Source organism: Erinaceus europaeus, chromosome 3 (assembly GCF_950295315.1).
Source record: "Erinaceus europaeus chromosome 3, mEriEur2.1, whole genome shotgun sequence".
NCBI lineage: Eukaryota > Metazoa > Chordata > Mammalia > Eulipotyphla > Erinaceidae > Erinaceus > Erinaceus europaeus.
In genome coordinates, this window is record NC_080164.1 from 183,935,784 (window position 1) to 183,957,901 (window position 22,118).

General features: G+C 64.7%; 1 protein-coding gene across 3 annotated transcripts; it reads left to right on the forward strand.

Annotated features, from left to right (window-relative positions):
* Positions 1–982: 982 nt before the first annotated feature.
* HTRA3 (HtrA serine peptidase 3) lies at positions 983–19,737 on the forward strand. 3 transcript variants are annotated; one of them, XM_060188553.1, is made up of 9 exons: positions 983–1,376; positions 6,759–6,858; positions 8,517–8,739; positions 9,738–9,932; positions 10,366–10,398; positions 11,254–11,368; positions 15,803–15,851; positions 19,128–19,223; positions 19,516–19,736. In XM_060188553.1, the coding sequence occupies exons 1-9, from the start codon at positions 998–1,000 to the stop codon at positions 19,685–19,687; spliced, it is 1,362 nt and encodes a 453-aa protein (XP_060044536.1). In that variant the 5' UTR covers positions 983–997; the 3' UTR covers positions 19,688–19,736. The 3 variants fall into 3 exon arrangements, with proteins under 3 accessions (XP_060044536.1, XP_060044537.1, XP_060044538.1); XM_060188554.1 differs by lacking the exon at positions 10,366–10,398 and having other exon boundaries at positions 19,516–19,737; XM_060188555.1 differs by lacking the exon at positions 15,803–15,851 and having other exon boundaries at positions 19,516–19,653.
* Positions 19,738–22,118: the final 2,381 nt, after the last annotated feature.

Here is a 22,118-nt window from a genome sequence, read left to right on the forward strand (position 1 = left end):
CCACGAGTGGGGTCACTACGGCCTCGAGCTTCCTCTCCTCTGAGGATGGCCGCCCCCACCCCGGGCTCCTCTCCTCCCTGGGGGGCAGAGCCCCCGCTGCAGTGCAGACCCCTCAGCGACACAGCGGCGGTGTCCCCTGGCCCCCCTGAGGCCTGTGGGCTGTGAGCCTTGAGGGGGGCCCAAGGAGCATGTGCAGGAAGCAGGTCCTGGGGTGTCTCCTAACCCCAGCCGGAGGGCCCTGCAAGGGGGTCTGTTCCCCCATCGCGGACACCACTGTCCACAGCCTGTGAGGTCCCCCGGGGAATGTGACCAGTGACAGAAGGGGCCCGGGGACCTGGAGCTAGCAAGTCCCAGCTCCAGAGGCTGGGGGGTTCACCCATTCTCCCAGTAGAGGGTGACACCCCATCTACCCCCAAGTCCAGAGGATGCGAGGGCTGAGGGAGACAGCTGGTCTGCCCACGTGGGGCCTGGGGAGCCCGAGGGGCGGGGCCTAAAGGGGCGGGGCCTTGCAGGCGCCGACTGTGGACGGGGCGTGGCCTCCGGTAGTAGCTTAAAGGCTCGTGGCAGTGGGCGTGGTGTGGATCTGGGGGCGGGGCCTCGGGCGGGCGGGGCATTGAGTGGGTGGGGCGGGGCCTCAGGCGGGCGGGACATTGAGTGGGTGGGGCGGGGCCCTGGGGGCGGGGCTTCGGGCGGACGAAGCCTTAAAAGCGCTGGAGCGGCAGGGGGGTCGCAGAGGAGCTCGCTAGCCTTCCCCTCTCCCTGTCCGTCATGGCCCTGCGCTCCTAGCCCGCCCAGCCGCAGCGCCCCCGCTGTCCCCCGGTGCCCCTGGTCCCCCGCCCGTCCCCCTGTCTGTCCCCCGCCAGTTCCCCTGTCCGTCCCCCTCTGCCCCCCGCCCCCCTGTCCCCCGCCCGTCCCCCTGTCCGTGCCCCCTCTGCCCCCCGCCCCCTGTCCCCCGCCCGCCCCCTCTGTCCCCCGCCCGCCCCCTCTGCCCCCCGCCATGCGTGCGTGCGCCCCGCTGCTGGCCGCGCTGGCCGTGCTGGCTGCGGCTCGGGCCCCCCCCGCGGGCTGCCCCCCGCGCTGCGACGTGTCCCGCTGCCCGAGCCCGCGCTGCCCCAGCGGCTACGAGCCCGACGCGTGCGGCTGCTGCCTGCGCTGCGCGGCGGGCGAGGGCGAGGCGTGCGGGGCGCGGGGCGCGCCGGGCTGCGGGGACGGGCTGGGCTGCGTGCGGGGCCGCTGTCGCTGCCACTCCGAGCGCCCGGCCTGCGGCTCCGACGGCCGCACCTACGCCAGCCCCTGCGCCCTGCAGACGGCCGCCCGCCGCGCCCGCGAGCTGGGGGCGCCTCCCCTGCGACCCCAGCCCGGAGCCTGCCCCGCGGGTGAGGGGGTGCGGGGGTGAGGGGGCGGCAGGGGTAGGGGGCTGCCGAGGGTGAGGGGTGAGGGGGGCTGAGGGTCCTGCCCCGCAGGTGAGCCAGGGCTCCAGGAGACGGAGCCAGCAGGAGACTGAGTCAGGGGCTCTGGAGGGGCTCCTGGATGCTGGCGGCCTGGGGCTCCAGGGGTCTGGGGGCTCCAGGGGTCTGGGGGTTCCAGGGGTCTGGGGGTTCCAGGGATCTGGGGGTTCCAGGGGTCTGGGGGCTCCAGGGGTCTGGGGGTTCCAGGAGTTTGGGGGTTCCAGGGGTCTGGGGGCTCCAGGGGTCTGGGGGTTCCAGGAGTCTGGGGGCTCCAGGGGTCTGGGGGCTCCAGGGGTCTGCGGGTTCCAGGAGTTTGGGGGTTCCAGGGGTCTGGGGTTCCAGGTGTCTGGGGTTCCCTGGGTCTGGGGGTTCTGGGGGTTCCAGGGGTCTGGGGGTTCCAAGGGTCTGGGGTTCCAGAGGTCTGGGGGTTCCAGGAGTCTGGGCGTCTGGGGTTTCCAGGGCTCTGGGGGTTCCAGGGATCTGGGGGCTCCATGGGTCTGGGGGTTCCAGGAGTCTTGGGGTTCCAGGAGTCTGTGGGGTCTGGTGTTCCAGGAGTCTGGGGGTCTGGGGCTTCCAGGGGCCTGGGGGTTCCAGGGATCTGGGGGTTCCAGGAGCCTGGGGGTTCCAGGTGTCTGGAGGTTCCAGGTGTCTTGGGGTTCCAGGAGTCTGTGGGTTCCAGTGATCTGGGGGTTCCAGGAGTCTGGGTGTTCCCGGAGTTTGGGGGATCTGGGGGTTCCCGTTGTCTGGGGGTTCCAGGAGTCTGGGGGTTCCAGGAGTCTGGGGGTTCCAGGAGTCTGGGGGATCTGGGGGTTCCAGGTGTCTGGGGGTTCCAGGAGTCTGGGTGTTCCAGGGTTCTGGGTGTTCCAGGAGTCTGGTGGGTCTGGGTGTTCCAGGAATCTGGGGGTTCTGGGGGTTCCAGGAACCTCAGGCCTGGGGTCACCTCCTGGATCCGGATATTGTGCTCGGGACGCTGGGATAGAGGCCGGTGCTGCGGACTGTGGGGGCTGCACAGGGCTGGGGGTCCGGGGAACTGAAGGGGCTCTGTGAGTTTGGGGTCCCTACTGGAGGTGGAGGGCACTTCAGAACTCTCTTTGGGGGTCCTGTGCAGAGTCTGAGGCTGGCCTGGGGGTTCGCTTTCCTCCTGGGTTGTTGGGGGTCTTGGCAGGCTGTGGGGGTTACCCCAGGGAGTTCGCCTCTGAGGGGCTGGGTCGGGCTCTCCTGCTGAAAGGCTGAGGTGGGTCGGGGTGTGCCAGGTGGAAGGATGCTCGGCCCCTGACCCGCCCTCTTTCTGCGGGGGTCCCAGCAGCTGCTGAATGGGACCGACCCCACAGCCCAGGCCTGACCTCCCCCCCCCCCCGCCCTACTGCTTTGGGGTGGGGGCGTCACCCATCCTTGGTCCCCAGGCCGACTCAGTCCCGCAGGTACCCGGTGCTGTGGGATCCTCTAGCTGCTCAGGGTGCCCGACTCCATGGGGCCTGGGGGTGGCAGCCAGGGCCCGGGACAGGGCGTGACCCTGGTGGGGACTTGTGTCCCCTCAACCCCCTCCCAGCGGCCTGGCCCTGGCGACCTGGGCTCCTTCAGTGCAGCGGCTGGGAGAAACTCCCCAAAGTCTGTTGCCCCCACCCAGCATCTGAGGCATCTCCTGGAAGGTGGGCTGAGGTGCAGGCTCAGGGTCAGCACGGCACCCCAAGTCCTCAGAGATGGGGCAGGCCCCCAGCGAGGGGACCCCAAAGGAAGACGGGGGTGTCCAGAGGAGAGGAGCCGGGTGTGTGGGGGCCCCAGGGTGGCCTGGCTGTTGGGGGCAGGTGACCGAGGGGTCTCCAGCTGTGTCATGTTGGGACCCCCACGTCAGGGGCCCACTAGGGGGCCTGCTCCCCTCTGACCCTCGGCTTCCCCAGGGAAGCCAGACTCACCCCGGCTCCTTGGACGGCAGGTGGGGGAGGAATCTCCTGTCACCCTGCCTGCCACCCCAGTGACCCCGATCTGGGAGTCAGCACCACCCAAGGGGCTCTTGCCTCTGCCTGCGGGCTGGGGGGTCCAGCCCTGAGCCGGGGTCTGCAGGAATCAGCATCTTTTCCTCCCCATCAGGCCACCCACCATCAGACCTGCAGTGGCCCAGGCCCCAGGCCCCCTAGTAATCCAGTCCCCAGAGACCCAGTCTAAAGGGCTCTAGCCCCCCCAGGCCCCCAGGCCCCCCAGGCCCCCAGCTGTGAGGACCCCAACCCCCAGGTTCCCAGCCCATCAGCCCTCCGGGACCCCCAAGTTCCCAGGACCCCAGGTTCCCAGCCCCCCAGGACCCCCAGGTTCCCAGCCCCTCAGCCCTCCAGGACCCCAGCCCCTCAGCCCCCAGGACCCCAGCCCCCAGGACCCCCAGGGGACGCTTTCAGCCCCCTCCCCGAGGACAGGGCCCAGCTGCCATGGGGCTCCCAGAGCAGAGACTCAGCACCGAGGCCTGGGGGTGCGGGCGGTGACCCCCGAGGGCCTGCTCTCCAGCCCCCCAGCCCCAAGCTGCTCATCTGCTCTTGGGAGAGGCCCAGAGTGGACGCCCAGCCACGGGCGCGAGGTCACCCAGGAAGCTCTGGCCGGCAGGGTGCTGGGCTGTTGACAGAGGCCCCTGCTCAGGCTGGCTACACCCCAAGGCACTGTCACAGCCAGGGGGCTGGCCCCAAGCCCAGACTCTCTCTGGGGCCACACAGCTGGTGCACTGGCCAAGGCCAAAGGGAGGGGGCTAGGGGGCAGGGCCTGGGGCTTTGGGGGGACAAGGCCTGGGGCTTTGGGGGACAAGGCCTGGGGCTAGGAGGCAGGGCCTGAGGCTTTGGGGGGCAGGGCCTGGGGCTTTGGGGGACAAGGCCTGGGGCTTCGGGGGGACAAGGCCTGGGGCTTTGGGGGACAGGGCCTGGGGCTTTGGGGGGCAGGGCCTGGGGCTTTGGGGGGCAGAGCCTGGGGCTTTGGGGGACAGGGCCGGGGGCTTTGGGGGGCAGGGCCGGGGGGCTTATCTTGTCCTTGAACCCCTGGGCCATTGGGCATGGGGGTGGACCCTGCTTACCCTGGAGGGGAGCCTGGGGGAGGGGTCAGTCGGGGACAAGTGCAGGCGGGAAGTGGAGCCTGAGGGTGGAGTGCAGGCCCCCCATGGCTGGGTCTGGAGAACATCCGTTGTCTGGCTCCAGTCTGTCCTCTGTCTCACTCCCTCTTGCTCAGAGCTCCTGTCTGTCTGTCTGTCTCACTCCCTCTTGCTCAGGACTCCTGTCTGTCTGTCTGTCTCACTCCCTCTTGCTCAGGGCTCCTGTCTGTCTGTCTGTCTCACTCCCTCTTGCTCAGGGCCTGAAAGGTCGGTTGGAGGGACAGGCTTTTGAGAGAGGGAACATGGGACCAGGCGGAGAGAGATAGCCACAGAGCTTGCCTGGAGTCCTGGCGGGCTCCCTAGAAGTGGCGTCCTGGCTAGCCCTCGAGAGACAAGGAACAGGCCAAGGAGACAGACAGGGGAGGTCAAAGGACACAGCCCAGGGTGAGGCCACAGAGGGGTGGGACACCGGGGCCCAACTGCCGATGGTGGGAGCTTCAAGAACAGGGAGGGTGGGCGGTCCTGACCCCACTCCACACTGACGTGGGGGACAGGTGTCTGTCCTCGCCGCCCCCCACTCTGCGCCCCCCCCCCCACACCCGGCCTGACTTGCTCTGTCCCCAGTCCTCCCAGCTGCCCGTTTATTTGTGAAAACAAGGCCAGCCGGGCGGGCGCTGGTGGAGGCGTTGACCTCAGGGTTTGGCTGCCCGGGGGGGGCGGGGCCCAAACAGTCTGGTCCCAGCTCAGCCGCTGGGGCCTCTCTTCCCACTGATTCATGGGGTGACTCACCCCTGCCCCACCCCAGCCCCACAGCGGGCGGCTTAAAGGACAGACCAGCAGTGGGGCGGCAGGACCGAGGGGAGCCCGTGGTGACCTTCCCTCTGGCCGCTGTGGCAGCGGGTCCAGGAATCAAGGAGCCGTTGTGGGGGGGAGGGGAGGGCCTGCATGCCAGAGGCCTCGGTGTGCAGGAGAGTAGAGGTGCCCTGCCGTCTGTCTGTCTGTCTGCCTGTCTGTCTGTCTCTGTCTCTCCCAAAATGATAATAGCAGCAGGGCTGGCAGAGGGCAGGTACCACATGGATGCCCCACGGGCACACGGGGGGAGCTCTCTGGGCGCTGGGACAGTGCTCTGGTGTCTGCCCTCTCCCTGTCCCTCTCTTCCTCTCATTAAAAAAAAAATGTTTTCTTGGGGCCAGGTGGTGGCGCACCTGGTTGAGCGCACATGTTACAGGGCACAAGGACCCAGTTCGAGCCCCCGGTTCCCACCTGCAGGGGGAAAGCTTCACGAGTGGTGGAGCAGGGCTGCGGGTGTGTCTCTGTCTCTCTCTCTCTCTCTCTCTCTCTATTACCCCCTTTCTCTCAATTTCTGTCTGTGTCTGTCCAGTAAATAAAGATAACTTTTAAAAATGTTTTCTTTATTTATTGGATAGAGGCAGAGAGAAATAGAGGGGGAGATAGAGAGACACCTGCTGGGCTGGGTGGTGGCGCACCTGGTTGAATACACGTTACAGTGTGCAAGGACCCGGGTTCAAGCCCCTGGTCCCCACCTGCAGGGGGAAAGCTTCACGAGTGGTGGAGCAGGGCTGTAGGGGGTCTGTCTGTCTGTCTGTCTCCCTTTGTCTTTTGATTTCTGACTGTCTCTATCCAATAAATGAAGTGAAACATTAGCAGAGACCCCGGCAGCCCCACCCCACTCATCGTGAAGCCTCCCCTGCAGGTGGGGTTCACACATCATAACAGGCATGTGTGTCACTGCTGGGGTCCCAGCCTCACCTCTTTCTGTTAAAAAGAAAAAGGCAAAAGAAATAAAGAAACAGAAGCGGGAACCGGCAGCCTGGGCGCTGCATGTGAGGCCCGAGTCCTCTCTGACCGGCGAGGGCGGGGTGTCTCTGAGCAGGGTGCGGGCCTGGGGTCTGGCCACCTTCTCTGGGGACAGGGCTCCGGGCAGGGTTCCCTGGCTCCCATGGGTGGGAGCTACTGTCTGCGGCCTCCTCTCTTGGTGAGGGTCTCTGTCTCGTCTCAGTAAGGGTCTCTGTCTCCTCTCTCAGGCCTCTGCTCTGCATGGCTCCACCCAGCCCGGCCTCGGGTCCCAGCCGCAGAGAAGGCTGGGGAGGCGGGCCCAGCCGGCTACTGGGCAGCGGAACCACAAGAAGGTCCCGGGGTCCCGGCCTGGGGGTGGTGGCCGACCCCCTGAGCCTGCCCCTGTGGTCGGGGGTCTGGTGCCTCACGCCCCGGTTCTCGTGCCAGAGCAGGTGTGCACCAGCCTAGCAGCCCCAGATACAAGTTCAACTTCATCGCCGACGTGGTGGAGAGGATCGCGCCTGCCGTGGTGCATGTGGAGCTGTTCCTCAGGTGTCGCGGCCCAGCGGGACGGGCACCCCAGCCTCACCCAGCGGGATGGGCACCCCCAGCCTCACCCAGCGGGACGGGCACCCCCAGCCTCACCCAGCGGGACGGGCACCCCCAGACTCACCCAGCGGGACGGGCACCCCCAGACTCACCCAGCGGGATGGGCACCCCCAGCCTGGCCCAGCAGATGGGCACCCTAACCCTCCTGTCCTTTCACCCCCAAATTTGACTCCAGTATTGAGTCCAGGTCCCCTGGGACCAGTCCCTGTCCCCTCCCGGCATGGAGGCACAGCACCTCTCACCCCTCAGCATCCTCCATGCCCTCTGTGGCAGCAGGGTGCCCCCACCCTCCCCACCATGCTGCTCTCTGCTGCTTTCAGAGGCACCAGGACAAGCCCCACGGACCCCTGCGGCTGCCCCCCCCCCGGCAGCCCAGGTGTGCCAGCCCCCACCCCTGTGGCACCTGGGTGCCACCCACCCTGCGGGTCTCTGTCACCAGCCCCCACCAATGGGCGTGTTCATGTCCCAGGAGCCTCCCTGAGTGGGCAGGGGCCCTGTCTGCCAGCACCTGGGCTCAGAGGTCACGACCCAGGGCAGGGCAGCCCCCACCCCTCTTCCCTGCTCAGAGGGGGGACCCTGGGACCCCCAGCCAGGCCCCGCTTAGCCCGGGTGTCTGCTGGGAACCCCCATTCTGGGACCCAGAAGCTGAGTCTGCCCCCCCATCGGTGGACAGAGCTGGGCCTGACCCCTCCCGTGTCCCCTCCCTGCCCTCCGGCCCTGCTGTCCAGACCTGTCATTGAGCTCAGCCCTCACCTGCTAAGTGGCAGGTCCTGGCTGGCCCCAGGCCTCACCTCCTCTAACCACAGGTGGGGGGAGCCAGGCCCTGGGGGCAGGTCAGGAGGGGTCCTGGGGGGCAGGTCAGGAGGGAGACTGGGGGACAGGTCAGGAGGGGCCCTGGGGGGCAGGTCAGGAGGGTCCTGGGGGGCAGGCCAGGAGGATCATGGGGGCAGGTCAGGAGGGTCATGGGGGCAGGTCAGGAGGGGCCCTGGGGGGCAGGTCAGGAGGGTCCTGGGGGGCAGGTCAGGAGGGGCCCTGGGGGACAGGTCAGGGGGGTCTTGGGGGGCAGGTTAGGGGGGTCCTGGGGGGCAGGGCTGGGTCTACCTTTGGTCGCCAACTTCAGACCCTGCACTGTCTGAGGCCCCAGCAAGCAGCTCAGAGCTCTGTGACTCAGTTTCCCCACCTCTCACTGCAGACAGCGGGAGCTGGGACGTCCCCCAGACACCCTTTTGAGAGAAGCGTCCCCAGCTCAGGACGCTTTTTCTGATCAGCTCAGCTCCCGCGAAGCAGGGGTGCAGAGCCCTTGCTCAGGGCTGGGCCCTGCACCCCAGGCCTGGACCCACCCTCTCAGCCTCCCTGATGGGTGCCCCTCAGGTGCTGTGAGCCCAGCAGCTGGGAGGGAACAGCAGAGTGTCTGCCCCACAAATTGCAGGGCTGGTCATGCTGTCACCCTGTGCCCAGCCTGCCCCGCCCTGACCCCTGGCCACTCCGCCACCCTGCTGCCAGCCCTGCCCCCTGCCCTCCCTGCCCCAGAATGCCCTCCCCCTGACTCCTCCTCCCCCTGCCCGCCCCCTGCCCCCCACTGACCACCCCCTGTCCCCCAGGCACCCCCTATTTGGCCGCAACGTGCCCCTGTCCAGCGGCTCCGGCTTCGTGGTGTCCGAGGCTGGACTGATAGTCACCAACGCACACGTGGTGACCAGTGCCAAGGCCACGGCCGGGCGCCCCCACCTCAGGGTGCAGCTGCTCAGCGGGGACGCTCATGAGGCCACCATCAGGGACATTGACAAGAAGGCGGACATCGCCACCATCAAGATTCAGCCCAAGGTGGGGACTGGGCATGGCGGGTGGGCGACCCTCGATGCTTAGAGTCCAGAGGTACCCTGTGGCCTCTGACCCTGTGACTGAGGGTGACCCTGTAGCCCCTGACCCTGTGGCTGAGGATGACCCTGTGGCCTCTGACCCTGTGACTGAGGGTGACCCTGTGGCCCCTGACCCTGTGACTGAGGGTGACCCTGTGGCCTCTGACCCTGTGACTGAGGGTGACCCTGTGGCCCCTGACCCTGTGACTGAGGGTGACCCTGTGGCCCCTGACCCTGTGACTGAGGGTGACCCTGTGGCCTCTGACCCTGTGACTGAGGATGACCCTGTGGCCCCTGACCCTGTGACTGAGGGTGACCCTGTGGCCCCTGACCCTGTGACTGAGGGTGACCCTGTGGCCCCTGACCCTGTGACTGAGGGTGACCCTGTGGCCCCTGACCCTGTGACTGAGGGTGACCCTGTGGCCCCTGACCCTGTGGCTGAGGGTGACCCTGTGGCCCCTGACCCTGTGGCTGAGGGTGACCCTGTGGCCCCTGACCCTGTGACTGAGGGTGACCCTGTGGCCCCTGACCCTGTGACTGAGGGTGACCCTGTGGCCCCTGACCCTGTGACTGAGGGTGACCCTGTGGCCTCTGACCCTGTGGCTGAGGATGATCCTGTGGCCCCTGACCCTGTGACTGAGGATGACCCTGTGGCCTCTGACCCTGTGGCTGTGGGTGACCCTGTGGCCCCTGACCCTGTAACTGAGGATGACCCTGTGGCCTCTGATCCTGTGACTGAGGATGACTCTGTAGCCCCTGACCCTGTGACTGAGGATGACCCTGTGGGCTCTGACCCTGTGACTGAGGGTGACCCCATGGCCCCTGACCCTGAGGGCTGAGGAGGACCCTGTGGCCTCTGACCCTGTGACTGAGGGTGACCCTGTGGTCTCTGACCCTGTGACTGAGGTTCACCCTGTGGCCCCTGACCCTGAGGGCTGAGGAGGACCCGTGTCCCGTCCCCAGGGCCCACTCCCGGCTCTGCTGCTGGGCAGCTCCAGGGACCTGCGTCCGGGCGAGTTCGTGGTGGCCATTGGGAGCCCCTTCGCCCTGCAGAACACGGTGACCACCGGCATCGTCAGCTCCGCCCAGCGTGACGGCCGCGAGCTGGGGCTGCGCGACTCGGACATGGACTACATCCAGACGGACGCCACCATCAACGTGGGTGCCCGCCCTCCCCGCCCCCCACAGCCCCAACATGGCCCTGCCCGGCCCCGCACCCCTCCTCCCCCTCCCCTCCCCCAAAGAGAGCGAAAGAGAGGGAGGGGAGGGGAGGAGAAGCAGGCAGGCAGAGAGAGAAGCACCACGGCTCGGATCCACCACTGTGGAGCCGCCCCCAGCTCTCTGTGGTGCTCCCCTGTGGCGCTGGGGTCTGGGCCCAGGTGCTGTGGGGGGCTCGCCACCTCCCGGCAGGAAGCTCTGGATGTGGTGCTGGTGATGGAATCCAGGGCCTGCGCCCTACTCACTGAGCCTCTGCTGGGGTCTCCCCGGGGCCCCGCCACTGACTCTGGCAGCTGGGGAGGGTGGGACAGTGGCCCGTCCATCCGTCCGTCCGTCTGCACGCGGTAACGCCCCGTCCCTGTCTCCCCTGCAGTATGGGAACTCGGGGGGTCCCCTGGTGAACCTGGTAAGTCCTCCCCGCTCACACAGGGGCTGCCCTGGGGTGGCCTCCCCCGGGCCCCGGGGTCTGAAAGTGGGGGGACAGGTTCCCCAGACCTGCCGGGGGGACCTATGGAACTTGGGGTGTGGGCACAGCCTTGGGGCCGGGTTCTCTCCCTGCACCACCCCCGCCCCAGCCTCCTCACCCTGGTTAGATCTCCGGGGGCCGTGTCACAGGCTGTCCCCACCCAGGGTCTCCTGTAGTGGAGAGGACACACCAGCACCAAGGAGAGCGCCGTGGGGTCACTGGAGTCCTGGCGGGGCGAGTGGGATCAGGGAGGGCTTCCTGGAGGCAGCAGCATCTCCGGCCTTGGAGGTGGAGGCTGGTTGTTCCCGGGAGAGGGAAGGCAGCAGGTCAGTGTCCTGGCTGGGCAGCCTCCCCCTAAAGGCCGGGCAGGGGTGGTCAGCACCCAATGGCCCCTGACCTGAGCATTTTGCCACCTCCAGGGAGGCCCTGGGCTTTCATCTGGGCCAGACCTGACTGGTGTCTGGGGGACCCCCAAGTCTGTTTGCAAATATCTGCCACCCCCCCAAGACTAGAGGGTGCAACCCCCAAGGGTGGGTGCAACCCTGGGTGGGGGCCCCCGGGGTGGCGGTCCTGTGCTAGGCAGGCGCGTCTCGCAGGGGGAGGGTGCTGCGTGCAGACCGCCCCGTCCTAGTCCCCCTCAGTGGCCTGCCCCCCAGGGTTCTGCGTGTGCCCCTCCCTCCGGTCAGGTTTGGGGGGCGGCAGGGCTGACACCCCCACAGTGATGCGGGGCCCCCGAGGGGCCATGGGAAAGGATGGGCGGTCGGGGACCGGGTGGCCCACTGGTTGTCCCCCCAGGACGGCGAGGTCATTGGCATCAACACACTCAAGGTGGCTGCCGGAATCTCCTTTGCCATCCCTTCCGACCGCATCTCACGCTTCCTCGATGAGTCCCTGGGGAAGCCGGGCAGAGGTGACCACGGGGATCCTTGGGGTGGGGGGGTCCCCAGGGAATCGAGCAGAGGTGACACAAGGGGCAGGGGTCCCAGGAGAAGCCGGGCAGAGGTGACCATGGGGAGGTCCCTGGGGTGGGGGTCCCTGGAGTGGGGGGTCCCTAGGAGAAACTGGGCAGAGGTGACCATGGGGAGGTCCCTGTGGTGGGGGTCCCCAGGGAATCGAGCAGAGGTGACACGGGGGGGCGGGGGTCCCAGGAGAAGCCGGGCAGAGGTGATGGGCAGAGGTGTTCTGGGGAGAGCAGGTCGGCGGGTGCTGGGGGATGGGTCCCTGGCGGTCAGGACTCACCTAAGGCCCCAGGATAGCGGCTGCTCTCAGGAGCCCCGTCCTCCTCACAGGCGGGCAGTGACCCCGGCCCCCGAGACTGGGACCCCCCGACCCGCCACCCAGCGCTGGGCACCCCGGTCTCCACGTCAAAGCCTGAGCCCCTCCCTTCCGTCCACCTGCCCAGCTTCACCCACTGGCTGCTGCCACCCACTTACTCTTCCACTCACTGACATCACCCCGTCCACATCCATCCATCATCCATCCATCCACTATCCATCCATCATCCATCCATCATCCATCCACCATCCATCCACCATCCATCCACCATCCATCCATCAATCATCCATCCATCATCCATCCATCCATCCATCATCCATCCATCATGCAATTAACATCCATCCACCATCCATCCACCATTCACCATCCATCCACCATCCATCCATCCATCATCCATCCATAATCCATCCATCCATCCATCCATCATCCATCCATAATCCATCCATCCACCATCCATCCATCCATCATCCATCCATAATCCATCCATCCATCCATCCATCATCCATCCATCATGCAATCAACATCCATCCACCATCCATCCACCATCCACCATCCATACACCATCCATACACCATCCATCCACCATCCATCCATCCATCATCCATCATCCATCCACCATCCATCCACCATGCAATCAACATCCATCCATCATCCATCATCCATCATCCATCCATCATCCATCATCATCCATCCATAATGCAATCAACACCCATCCACCATCCATCCACCATGCAATCAACATCTATCCATCATCCATCCATCTATCATCCATCATCCATCCATCATCCATGATCCATCCATCCATCATCTATCCATCATCCATCCATAATCCACCATCTATCCATCATCCATCTATCATCCATCATCCACCCATCTATCTGCCCATCCATTCCTCCATGCATCATCCATCCATCCTTCCATCCATCCATCCACCATCCACCCACCTATCCATCCTTCCATCCATCCATCGTCCATCCCTCCATTGTCCATCTATCCACTTATTCATTTCACCTCTCTGTCCATCCTTCCATCCAACTATTGCTTCTTTCTTTCTGCACTCCATCTGTCCATCATCCACCCACCCACCTGCCTGGCCACAGTCGCTCCCTTCCTCCCTTCTCTCTTCCCTTCCATTCTCCCAGCCCGCTGTCCCGCTGTCCGCCCTGTCTGCCTGTCCATCCCTCCCTTCCTTATTCTGCTGCATCCACCTGCCGCCCTGGGTGCCGGCCTCGCTGGGGTGGGGGTCCTGGGCCACATGGTGGCCGTTCCCGGGAAGCCACCCCGAGGTGCCACCACTCCCAGAGCTGGTCTGCTGGGTGCAGACCTGGCCAGACCCCCACCCGCCAGCTCTTCCCGCCACCCACAGGGCCCTGCGCCCACCACCCCGGCCCGAGGACGGCACCATGAACACCGCAGCCCCGCTGCTCTGGCTGGGTGCTGGCCCTCCGTCCCGCGGCCGTCTGTCTGGGCGGCCACGCCTGCACCCGGCCCTGTGCGGACTGGTCCCGGGTGCCACTGGGGGTCTCTCTCTCCCAGACGAGAGCGCCCAGCTGGCTCCCTGCAGGGACACAGGGACTGACCCTCGGCAGACCTCTGGGGGTCTGTCCCCCAGGCTGCCCCCTCCCCAGCCCCTGGGGCTCCCTGCCCCCAGATGCCCCCGGCAACCCCAGCTGGGTGGCTACACTCGCCCCTCCCAGTGCCTGGGTGCTGGGGCGTCTGCTGCTTGTAATCCAGTCCGTGAGCTGCCCGGCCGGCCGGCGCCCAGACTTCCTGGGTCCCCGCCCCACCCCAAGCTGAGGAGCCTCTCCTGCTGCCCCGGGGCTCACAGAGAGGAGCTGGGGTCTCGGGCTGGTCACTGGCCGTATCCCCCTTCCCACCTGGACTGGCAGAGCGGGGAGGGGCCCTGAGTCCTGCTGGGGGCTCAGCACCCCCACGGCCCCCCAGTGGTCTTTGTGCTTTGGGTCGGAAATCAGACAGGTCGGTTCTGCACTAGACGCTCCTGCCGGAGGCTGGGGGCCCAGGTTCTGCCCAGCACCACCATCAGCCGGAGCTCAGCAGGTTCTGGTCTCTCTCTCTCTCTCTCTCTCTCCCCCTCTCTCTATCCCTCCCTCTCCCTCCCTCCCCCCTCCTTTTCTCTCTCTCCTTTTTTCTCTCTCTCTCCTCTATCTCTTGCCCTCTCTCCCCTTCTCTCTTTCCTCCCTCTCTCGCCCTCTCTCTCCTCTCTCCACTCCTCCCTCTCTCTCTCTCCTTCCCTCCCTCCCTCCCTCTCTCCTCTCTCCTCCCCTTCTTTCTTACCCACAGCTGACACTCCTCGCTTAGACGCGCCCGTGTTCAGGATGGGGAAGGGCAGGGACCCCAGTTCTATCTGGGTGTGATGCCCCCCCACACACCTCATGGTGCTCTGGGAGCCCCGTCTCCCTGGGGTGGGGGGTCCCGCAGGCTGGTGGGGGGTCTCCCGCCTCCGGTCGGGGTGGGGGCTCCCCTGAGACCAGCCCCCCGGCCTCCCCTTGGGGCCGCGACTCTCAGAACTTGGGGCTGTTCTGAAAAGCAGCAGCCTGGGGTTCGCAAAACCGGGAGCCGGGGGCGCCCTGAGCTCCTGGTCAGGGAAGCGGCACCTGGGCGCAGGGAGCCCCGAGACCCCGACGGAGGAGCTTCCTGCAAAGCCCCCATCCCCGCAGCAGGAGGGGCCTCTGAGTTCTAGCGATGGTGCTCTCTTTCTAAAATGTTTTAATTTATAATAGGATAGAGACAGGGAGAAATCAAGAGGGAAAGGGAGACAGAGAGGGAGAGAAACAGACTCCCACAGTCCTGCTCCATCACTCGTGAAGCTTCCCCCCTGCAGGTGGGGACTAGGGGCTTGAACCCGGGTCCCTGTTTGCTGTAATGTGAGCGTTTAACCAGGTGCGCCACCGCCCGGCTCTCCCACCCACACAGGTCAGGTGCATGGTGGGGCCATTTCACTGATTCTGGGCTTCTCACTGATTCCCTCTCTCATCGCTCTGGCTTTTAAAAATACTTTTATTTATTTATTTATTTATTCCCTTTTGTTGCTCTTGTTTATTGTTGTAATTATTATTATTGTTGTCATTGTTGGATAGGACAGAGAGAAATGGAGAGAGGAGGGGAAGACAGAGAGAGGGAGAGAAAGACAGACACCTGCAGACCTGCTTCACCACCTGTGAAGCGACTCCCCTGCAGGTGGGGAGCCGGGGGCTCAAACCGGGATCCTTACGCCGGTCCTTGCACTTTGTGCCACGTGCGCTTAACCCACTGCTAAAAATACTTTGATTTAATAATTTTTTTACTTACTAATGTCATAACATTTACTTATAATAATAATAGTTATATATTTATGTTTATATCCATTCAAATAGGTGCATTAACATGTATTTATGATATTTATCTATAAACTGATTTGTTATTGGATATACAGAGAGAATTGAGAGGGGAGTAGAGAGAGAGGCACCCACAGCCCTGCTCCACTGCTCGTGCAGCTTCCCCCCTGCTGGCAGGGGGCCGGGGCTCGAACCTGGTCCTTGTGCCTGATGATACGCGTGCTCGGCCAGGTGTGCCCTCCCGCCCCGTGACAGCTCCTGTCACCAGCTGGCATGTGCAGGAGGCAGTGCTGGCGTCTGTGAGGGGCTCATGGGCCCGGGTCCCTTTGGGTGACACCCGGAGGCGGGGGCTGCAAGGGTTTCCAAGCTGCGGGTTTCCTGGCCCGGTGCGGGCGTCCCACGGGGGCCCATGGGTGTCGGCAGGTGCCGGCGAGGTCGGTGCTGCTTCTGGCCGGGCCGGGGCAGTGTGCAAAATGCGGTAGGGGTGTCTCCGTGAGGGCTGCATTGGCGCTGGGGGTCACTGTGCGGCGTCAGGGCTGGGCGTCACCGCTGGGCGAGGGGGTGACGAGGGTTTGGGTGGGGGGCCCACCGGCCGCCTAGGGTGAGTGGGGGCTGGGGGCACATGTCCGAGCTGTGCTGGCTGGAGGTGCTGGTGCCCCAGACGGCCTCTGGGGCCTTGAGGGAGCCCAGGTGTGGGGCCTTCTGGGGGCTGACTGAGCCCGACCTCCTTTCAGACTCAAAGAAGCACTTCATTGGCATTCGCATGCAGACTATCACACCCAGGTGGGCACCCGCCGGGGTGGGAGCCTCCTGCCCTTCCCCCAGCCCCGTCCCAGCCCAGCAGGCCACGCGCCCCGGGGCATCTAGGCCAGCTCACCCCACTCCCCTCATGCCTGCCTCCCGCGGGCCTTCGTTCTGGGGCCCCCTCCTCCAGGAAGCCTCTGGATTTCTTTCCTGAGGTCACCACGACGTAGCCCAGGGGCCGTCCCTCAGAACAGCAGAGCCAGCTGTCCACAGTCCCGCTGGACAGCAAGCCCGGAATGGTCCTGTCTCTCGCGCGGTGCCGGCGCTCGGGGGCCCTGGGACCCCTGGCCATGGCCGCCTCCCAGATCTGACGGCCTCACTCGTCTCCTGATTCCCCTGGGCCGACGTGCTCCCCGACTGCCTCCACCCCACACAGCCACCCTGTGGCCTCTGCTTGCACCCCACTGCTGCCCACTTGCCCCACACTCCCTGCTCAGCGCCAGCCAGCCTGTCGGACCCTCCACCACCCCTCCATCATCCACCATCCACCACCTACCCACCCACCATCCATCCATCCACCCATCCATCCACCCACCCATCCACCATCCCTCCACCACCAGTCCATCAACCATCCATCCATCATCCCTCCATTATCCACCCACCCATCCATCCCTCCATCCACCCACCCATCCATCCACCCATCCATCCAAGCATCCATCCATCCACCCACCCATCCATCCACCCACCCATCCATCCATCCACCCATCCATCTACCCACTCACCCATCCATCCAAGCATCCATCCACCCATCCACCCACCCATCCATCCACCCACCCACCCACCCATCCATCCACCCACCCACCCACCCATCCATCCACCCACCCACCCATCCATCCATCCACCCATCCATCCACCCACCCACCCACCCATCCATCCACCCACCCACCCATCCATCCATCCACCCACCCACCCATCCATCCATCCATCCATCCACCCATCCATCCATCCATCCACCCATCCGTCTACCCACTCACCCACCCATCCATCCATCCATCCAAGCATCCATCCACCCATCCATCCATTCATCCACCCACCCATCCATCCATCCATCCACCCATCCGTCTACCCACTCACCCACCCATCCATCCATCCATCCAAGCATCCATCCACCCATCCATCCATTCATCCACCCACCCATCCATCCATCCACCCATCTGTCTAGCCACTCACCCACCCACCCACCCATCCATCCATCCATCCACCCATCCATCCACCCATCCATCCATCCATCCATCCCTCCATCTACCCACCCATCCATCCACCCATCCATCCATCCACCCACCCATCCATCCATCCCTCCATCCACCCACCCATCCATCCATCCATCCACCCATCCATCCGTCCACCCACCCATCCATCCACCCACCCATCCATCCCTCCATCCACCCACCCATCCATCCATCCATCCACCCATCCACCCACCCATCCATCCATCCACCCACCCATCCATCCATCCCTCCATCCACCCACCCATCCATCCATCCATCCATCCATCCACCCACCCATCCCTCCATCCACCCACCCATCCATCCATCCATCCACCCATCCATCCACCCATCCATCCATCCCTCCATCCACCCACCCATCCATCCATCCATCCACCCATCCATCCATCCCTCCATCCACCCACCCATCCATCCATCCATCCACCCATCCATCCCTCCATCCACCCACCCATCCATCCATCCATCCATCCACCCACCCATCCCTCCATCCACCCACCCATCCATCCATCCCTCCATCCACCCACCCACCCACCCATCCATCCATCCACCCACCCATCCATCCATCCATCCATCCATCCACCCACCCATCCATCCATCCCTCCATCCACCCACCCATCCATCCCTCCATCCACCCACCCATCCATCCATCCATCCATCCATCCACCATCCATCCATCCATCCATCCCCCCATCTTCATTCTTGTCTCTGTTCTGTCAGTTGGCCTGTGGTCTCTTCTCCCCCCACTGCTCCAGCCATGTGGCTGCCCACCATCCTCCTACCTCTCCTTTCCTCCCCCCTTTAATTTTATTTATTATTGGACAGAACAGAGAGAAATTGAGAGGGAGAGAGACAGAGAGACAGACCCCTGCAGCCCTGCCTCACCACCTGTGAAGCTTCCCCCCTGCAGGTGGGGACCAGGGGCTCGAACCCGGGTCCTTGTGCCCTGTGTTGTGAGCGCTTGACCAGGTGCGCCACCGCCTGGCCCTGGGCAGGAAAAATGTAAAGATAGTGATAGATAAATAAATAAATACTGTTACTATTTAGATTTATATTTTAATGTTTTCATTGGGGGACTTGATGGTTTATAAATATATATCTCTTTTTAATAACTTTTTCCTCTATTTACTGGATAGAAACAGAGAGATTGAGAGGGGAGGGGAATGCAGAGAGGGAGAGAGACAGACAGACACCTGCAGCCCTGCTTCACTGCCTGTGAAGCTGCCCCCCTGCAGGCGGGAACCAGGGGGCTTGAACCCGGGTCCTTGTGCTCCAGTGGGTGTGCCTCACCCGGCCCCTATAAATATATGTCTTTTATTATTACTTATTTTCCCTTTTGTTGCCCTTGGTTTTTTGTTATTGTTATCATTATTTTTTTAATTTTTAAAATTTATTTTCCTCTTTGTTGCTGTTGTTTTTTATTATTGCTGTAGTCATTATTGTTGTTGTTATTTAAAATGTTTTAAATATTTATTTATTTACTCCCTTTTGTTGCCCTTGTTTTTTATTGTTGTTGTAGTTATTATTGATGTCGTTGTTGGATAGGACAGAGAGAAATGGAGAGAGGAGGGGAAGACAGAGAGGAGGAGAGAAAGACAGACACCTGCAGACCTGCTTCACCGCCTGGGAAGCGACTCCCCTGCAGGTGGGGAGCCGGGGGCTCAAACCGGGATCCTCACGCCAATCCTTGCGCTTTGTGCCACATGCGCTTAACCTGCTGTGCCACCGCCCGACTCCCCATAAATATTCGTCTTAAGGGAGCCGGAGAGCAGAGCCCTGCTCTGTGCAGACTAGAGGGCTTTGCAGCTGTGCACCCTCCCTGTGACGCCACCCTCCCTGTCATCCTCCCCGTGACACCACCCTCCCTGTCACCTTCCCCGTGACATCACCCTTCTTGCCTCACTCGCACGTCACCGCCACCCACACGGTGTCTGGGAGCCCTGACGGGTAGGGCTAAGCCCCGGGTGAGGGGCGGCAGGCCGGGCCGTGGGGGGGTCCCGTGTGGGGTGCCTCCTGACGCCGGTCTCTGCAGCCTGGTGGGTGAGCTCAGGGCCAGCAACCCGGACTTCCCGGCCGTGAGCAGCGGGGTCTACGTGCAGGACGTGCTGCCAGACTCGCCTTCCCAGAGGTGCGAGCCCGGGGTGGGGGTCCCGGGCGGGGGGGGGGTGGTGGGTTGTGGCCCCAGGGTGGGGAGGTCCCGGGCGGGGGTGGGTTGGGGCCCCAGGGTGGGGGGGTCCCGAGGGGGTGTGGGTTGGGGCCCCAGGGTGGGGGGCCTGGGTGGGGTCTCCTTCAGCTCTCCCCGTGGGACCCACAGACCCCTCACCCGGGAGGGCTTGGCCCCCGGCACCCCAAGCAGGGGACCGCGGCACCAGGGGAAGCTCGCAGGCACTGAGCGGCTGGGTCCCCGTCCCGTCCCCCAGGGGCGGCATCCAGGTGGGCGACGTCATCGTGAAGGTGGACGGGCGGCCGCTGGGGGGCTCGGGAGAGCTGCAGGAGGCCGTGCGCACGGAGGCCGCGCTGTTACTGGAGGTCCGGCGGGGCAATGAAGACCTGCTGTTCAGCATCACGCCCACCGTGCTGCCGGGACCCTGACCCGGACGTGGGACCCCCGGCCCCCAGGATGCGGGACCCCGGCCCCCAGGATGCAGGACTCCTGGCCTCCAGGATGCAGGACCCCTGGCCCCCAGGATGCGGGACCCCGGCCCCCAGGATGCAGGACCCCTGGCCTCCAGGATGCGGGACCCCGGCCCCCAGGACACAGGGCCCCTGGCCTCCAGGATGCTGGACCCCTGGCCTCCAGGATGCGGGACCACGGCCCCCAGGATGCAGGACCTCTGGCCCCCAGGATGCGGGACCCCTGGCCCCCAGGACACAGGACCCCTGGCCCCCAGGACGCAGGACCCCTGGCCCCCAGGACGCAGGACCCTGGCCCCCAGGACGCAGGACCCCGGCCCCCAGGACGCAGGACCCCTGGCCCCCAGGATGCAGGACCCCGGCCCCCAGGACGCAGGACCCTGGCCCCCAGGACACAGGACCCCTGGCCCCCAGGATGCAGGACCCCGGCCCCCAGGACACAGGACCCCTGGCCCCCAGGATGCAGGACCCCAGCCCCCAGGACCCCTGGCCCCCAGGATGCAGGACCCTGGCCCCCAGGACGCAGGACCCTGGCCCCCAGGACGCAGGACCCCTGGCCCCCAGGACGCAGGACCCCGGCCCCCAGGACGCAGGACCCCGGCCTCCAGGATGTGGGACCCCGGCCTCAGCCCAGTCGGCACACCCCCGGCAGGGCCAGGCCGGGCCAGGAGGGCTGCCTGAGCCTGCTCCCCTCGTACCCGTGCCCTGCGCCCACTCACAGGGAGGCTGCAGTGGACGCCCAGGGTGGAGCAGGACCGACCGGCCTGGCAGCCCTCCCTGGGCTGGACTGAGGAGCAGAGCTGGGACGCGGGAGGACTGAGCTCCAGCACCCCGCGGGCCAGTGCCTCTGTGGGCCTCCGCGGCTGCCCTGCTTACCCTCGCCGCGGGATTAAAGCTCACAAGCATGTGCCCCCACCCGGCTCCCTGGACCCTTCCCAGTGTCACCCGCCCGCCCCCGCCTCACCCATGCAACTGGGGCACCTGTATTTCAGGGGGGGGGGAGGCGGGGGGGGGCCAGGGACTGTGACTGTCCTTTCTCCTCAGACCCCAGGGCATCCCAGACCTGGGGGTGGGCTTGTGGGTCTCTGCACAGCTGAGGTGTCTGAGCCACGGGGGTCTCTGGACTACTGGGGGTCTCTGATCTGCTGAGATCTCTGGGCCGTGGGGATCTCTGACCATGCAGGTCTCTGACCATGGGGGTCTCTGGCTATGGGGGTTGTTGGCCCATGGTGTCTCTGGGCCTTGGTGGGGGTCTCTGGCCATGGGGGTCTCTGGGCCACGGGGTCTCTGGCCATGGGCTCTCTAGAGGGGTCAGTCCCCAGGTGGGTTTATTGTAGACACTCCGGCTGGTCTCACGCCAATCAATAAACTTGATTGTCTTCAGTCACTTGGTGCCCGTGTCCTGGGGGCTCGCAACCCCACCCCTGTGGCCGTGCGGGCTCCCTGAGGTCACCGTGGGCTGGGGCAGCACGGGGGCACCACCTCCCTCTCCCCGGCCTCGGCGCTGTGCTGGACACGGGGCTGAGTCAGGCCTGGGGGCGCCCGCACAGCAGCTGCTCCCCTCAGCGCGGGACCGGGACCCAGGGGTGCTGGGAGCTGGCAGTGGGCACCCAGGCTCACCGTCCTCTGGTCCTGGTCTGCATGGGGCCGTAGTCACCCGTGGTCATCTGTGGTCACCCGTAGTCACCTGTGGTCGCCGGTGGTCACCTGTTGTCGCCCGTGGTCACCTGTGGTTGCCCGTGGTCACCCGTGGTTACCCGTGGCCGCCTGTAGTCACCTGTGGTCACCCGTGGTCACCTGTGGTCACCCGTGGTCGCCTTTGGTTGCCCGTAGTCACCTGTGGTCACCCGTGGTCGCCTATAGTCATCTGTGGTCACCCGTGATCACCTGTGGTCGCCTGTGGTTGCCCGTGGTCACCCATGGTCACCTGTGGTTGCCTGTGGTCACCCATGGTCATCTTGGTCACCTGTGGTCATCTCTGTAGGTGAGCTGTCTCTCGTCTCTGTAGGTGAGCTGTCTCTCATCTCTGTAGGTGAGCTGTCTCTCGTCTCTGTAGGTGAGCTGTCTCTCGTCTCTGTAGGTGAGCTGTCTCTCGTCTCTGTAGGTGAGCTGTCTCATCTCTGTAGGTGAGCTGTCTCTCGTCTCTGTAGGTGAGCTGTCTCTCGTCTCTGTAGGTGAGCTGTCTCTCATCTCTGTAGGTGAGCTGTCTCTCGTCTCTGTAGGTGAGCTGTCTCTCATCTCTGTAGGTGAGCTGTCTCTCATCTCTGTAGGTGAGCTGTCTCTCTTCTCTGTAGGTGAGCTGTCTCTCGTCTGTAGGTGAGCTGTCTCTCATCTCTGTAGGTGAGCTGTCTCGTCTCTGTAGGTGAGCTGTCTCTCGTCTCTGTAGGTG

What these genes read in the sequence shown, in the direction of transcription:
- HTRA3 (XM_060188553.1), top strand. Translation starts at nt 998, where the DNA reads ATGCGTGCGTGCGCCCCGCTGCTGGCCGCGCTGGCCGTGCTGGCTGCG. An exon ending in CCATCAAGATTCAGCCCAAG is followed by an intron (nt 8,740 to 9,737) that starts GTGGGGACTGGG and finishes TCCCGTCCCCAG; the next exon opens with GGCCCACTCCCGGCTCTGCT. An exon ending in ATGCAGACTATCACACCCAG is followed by an intron (nt 15,852 to 19,127) that starts GTGGGCACCCGC and finishes CGGTCTCTGCAG; the next exon opens with CCTGGTGGGTGAGCTCAGGG.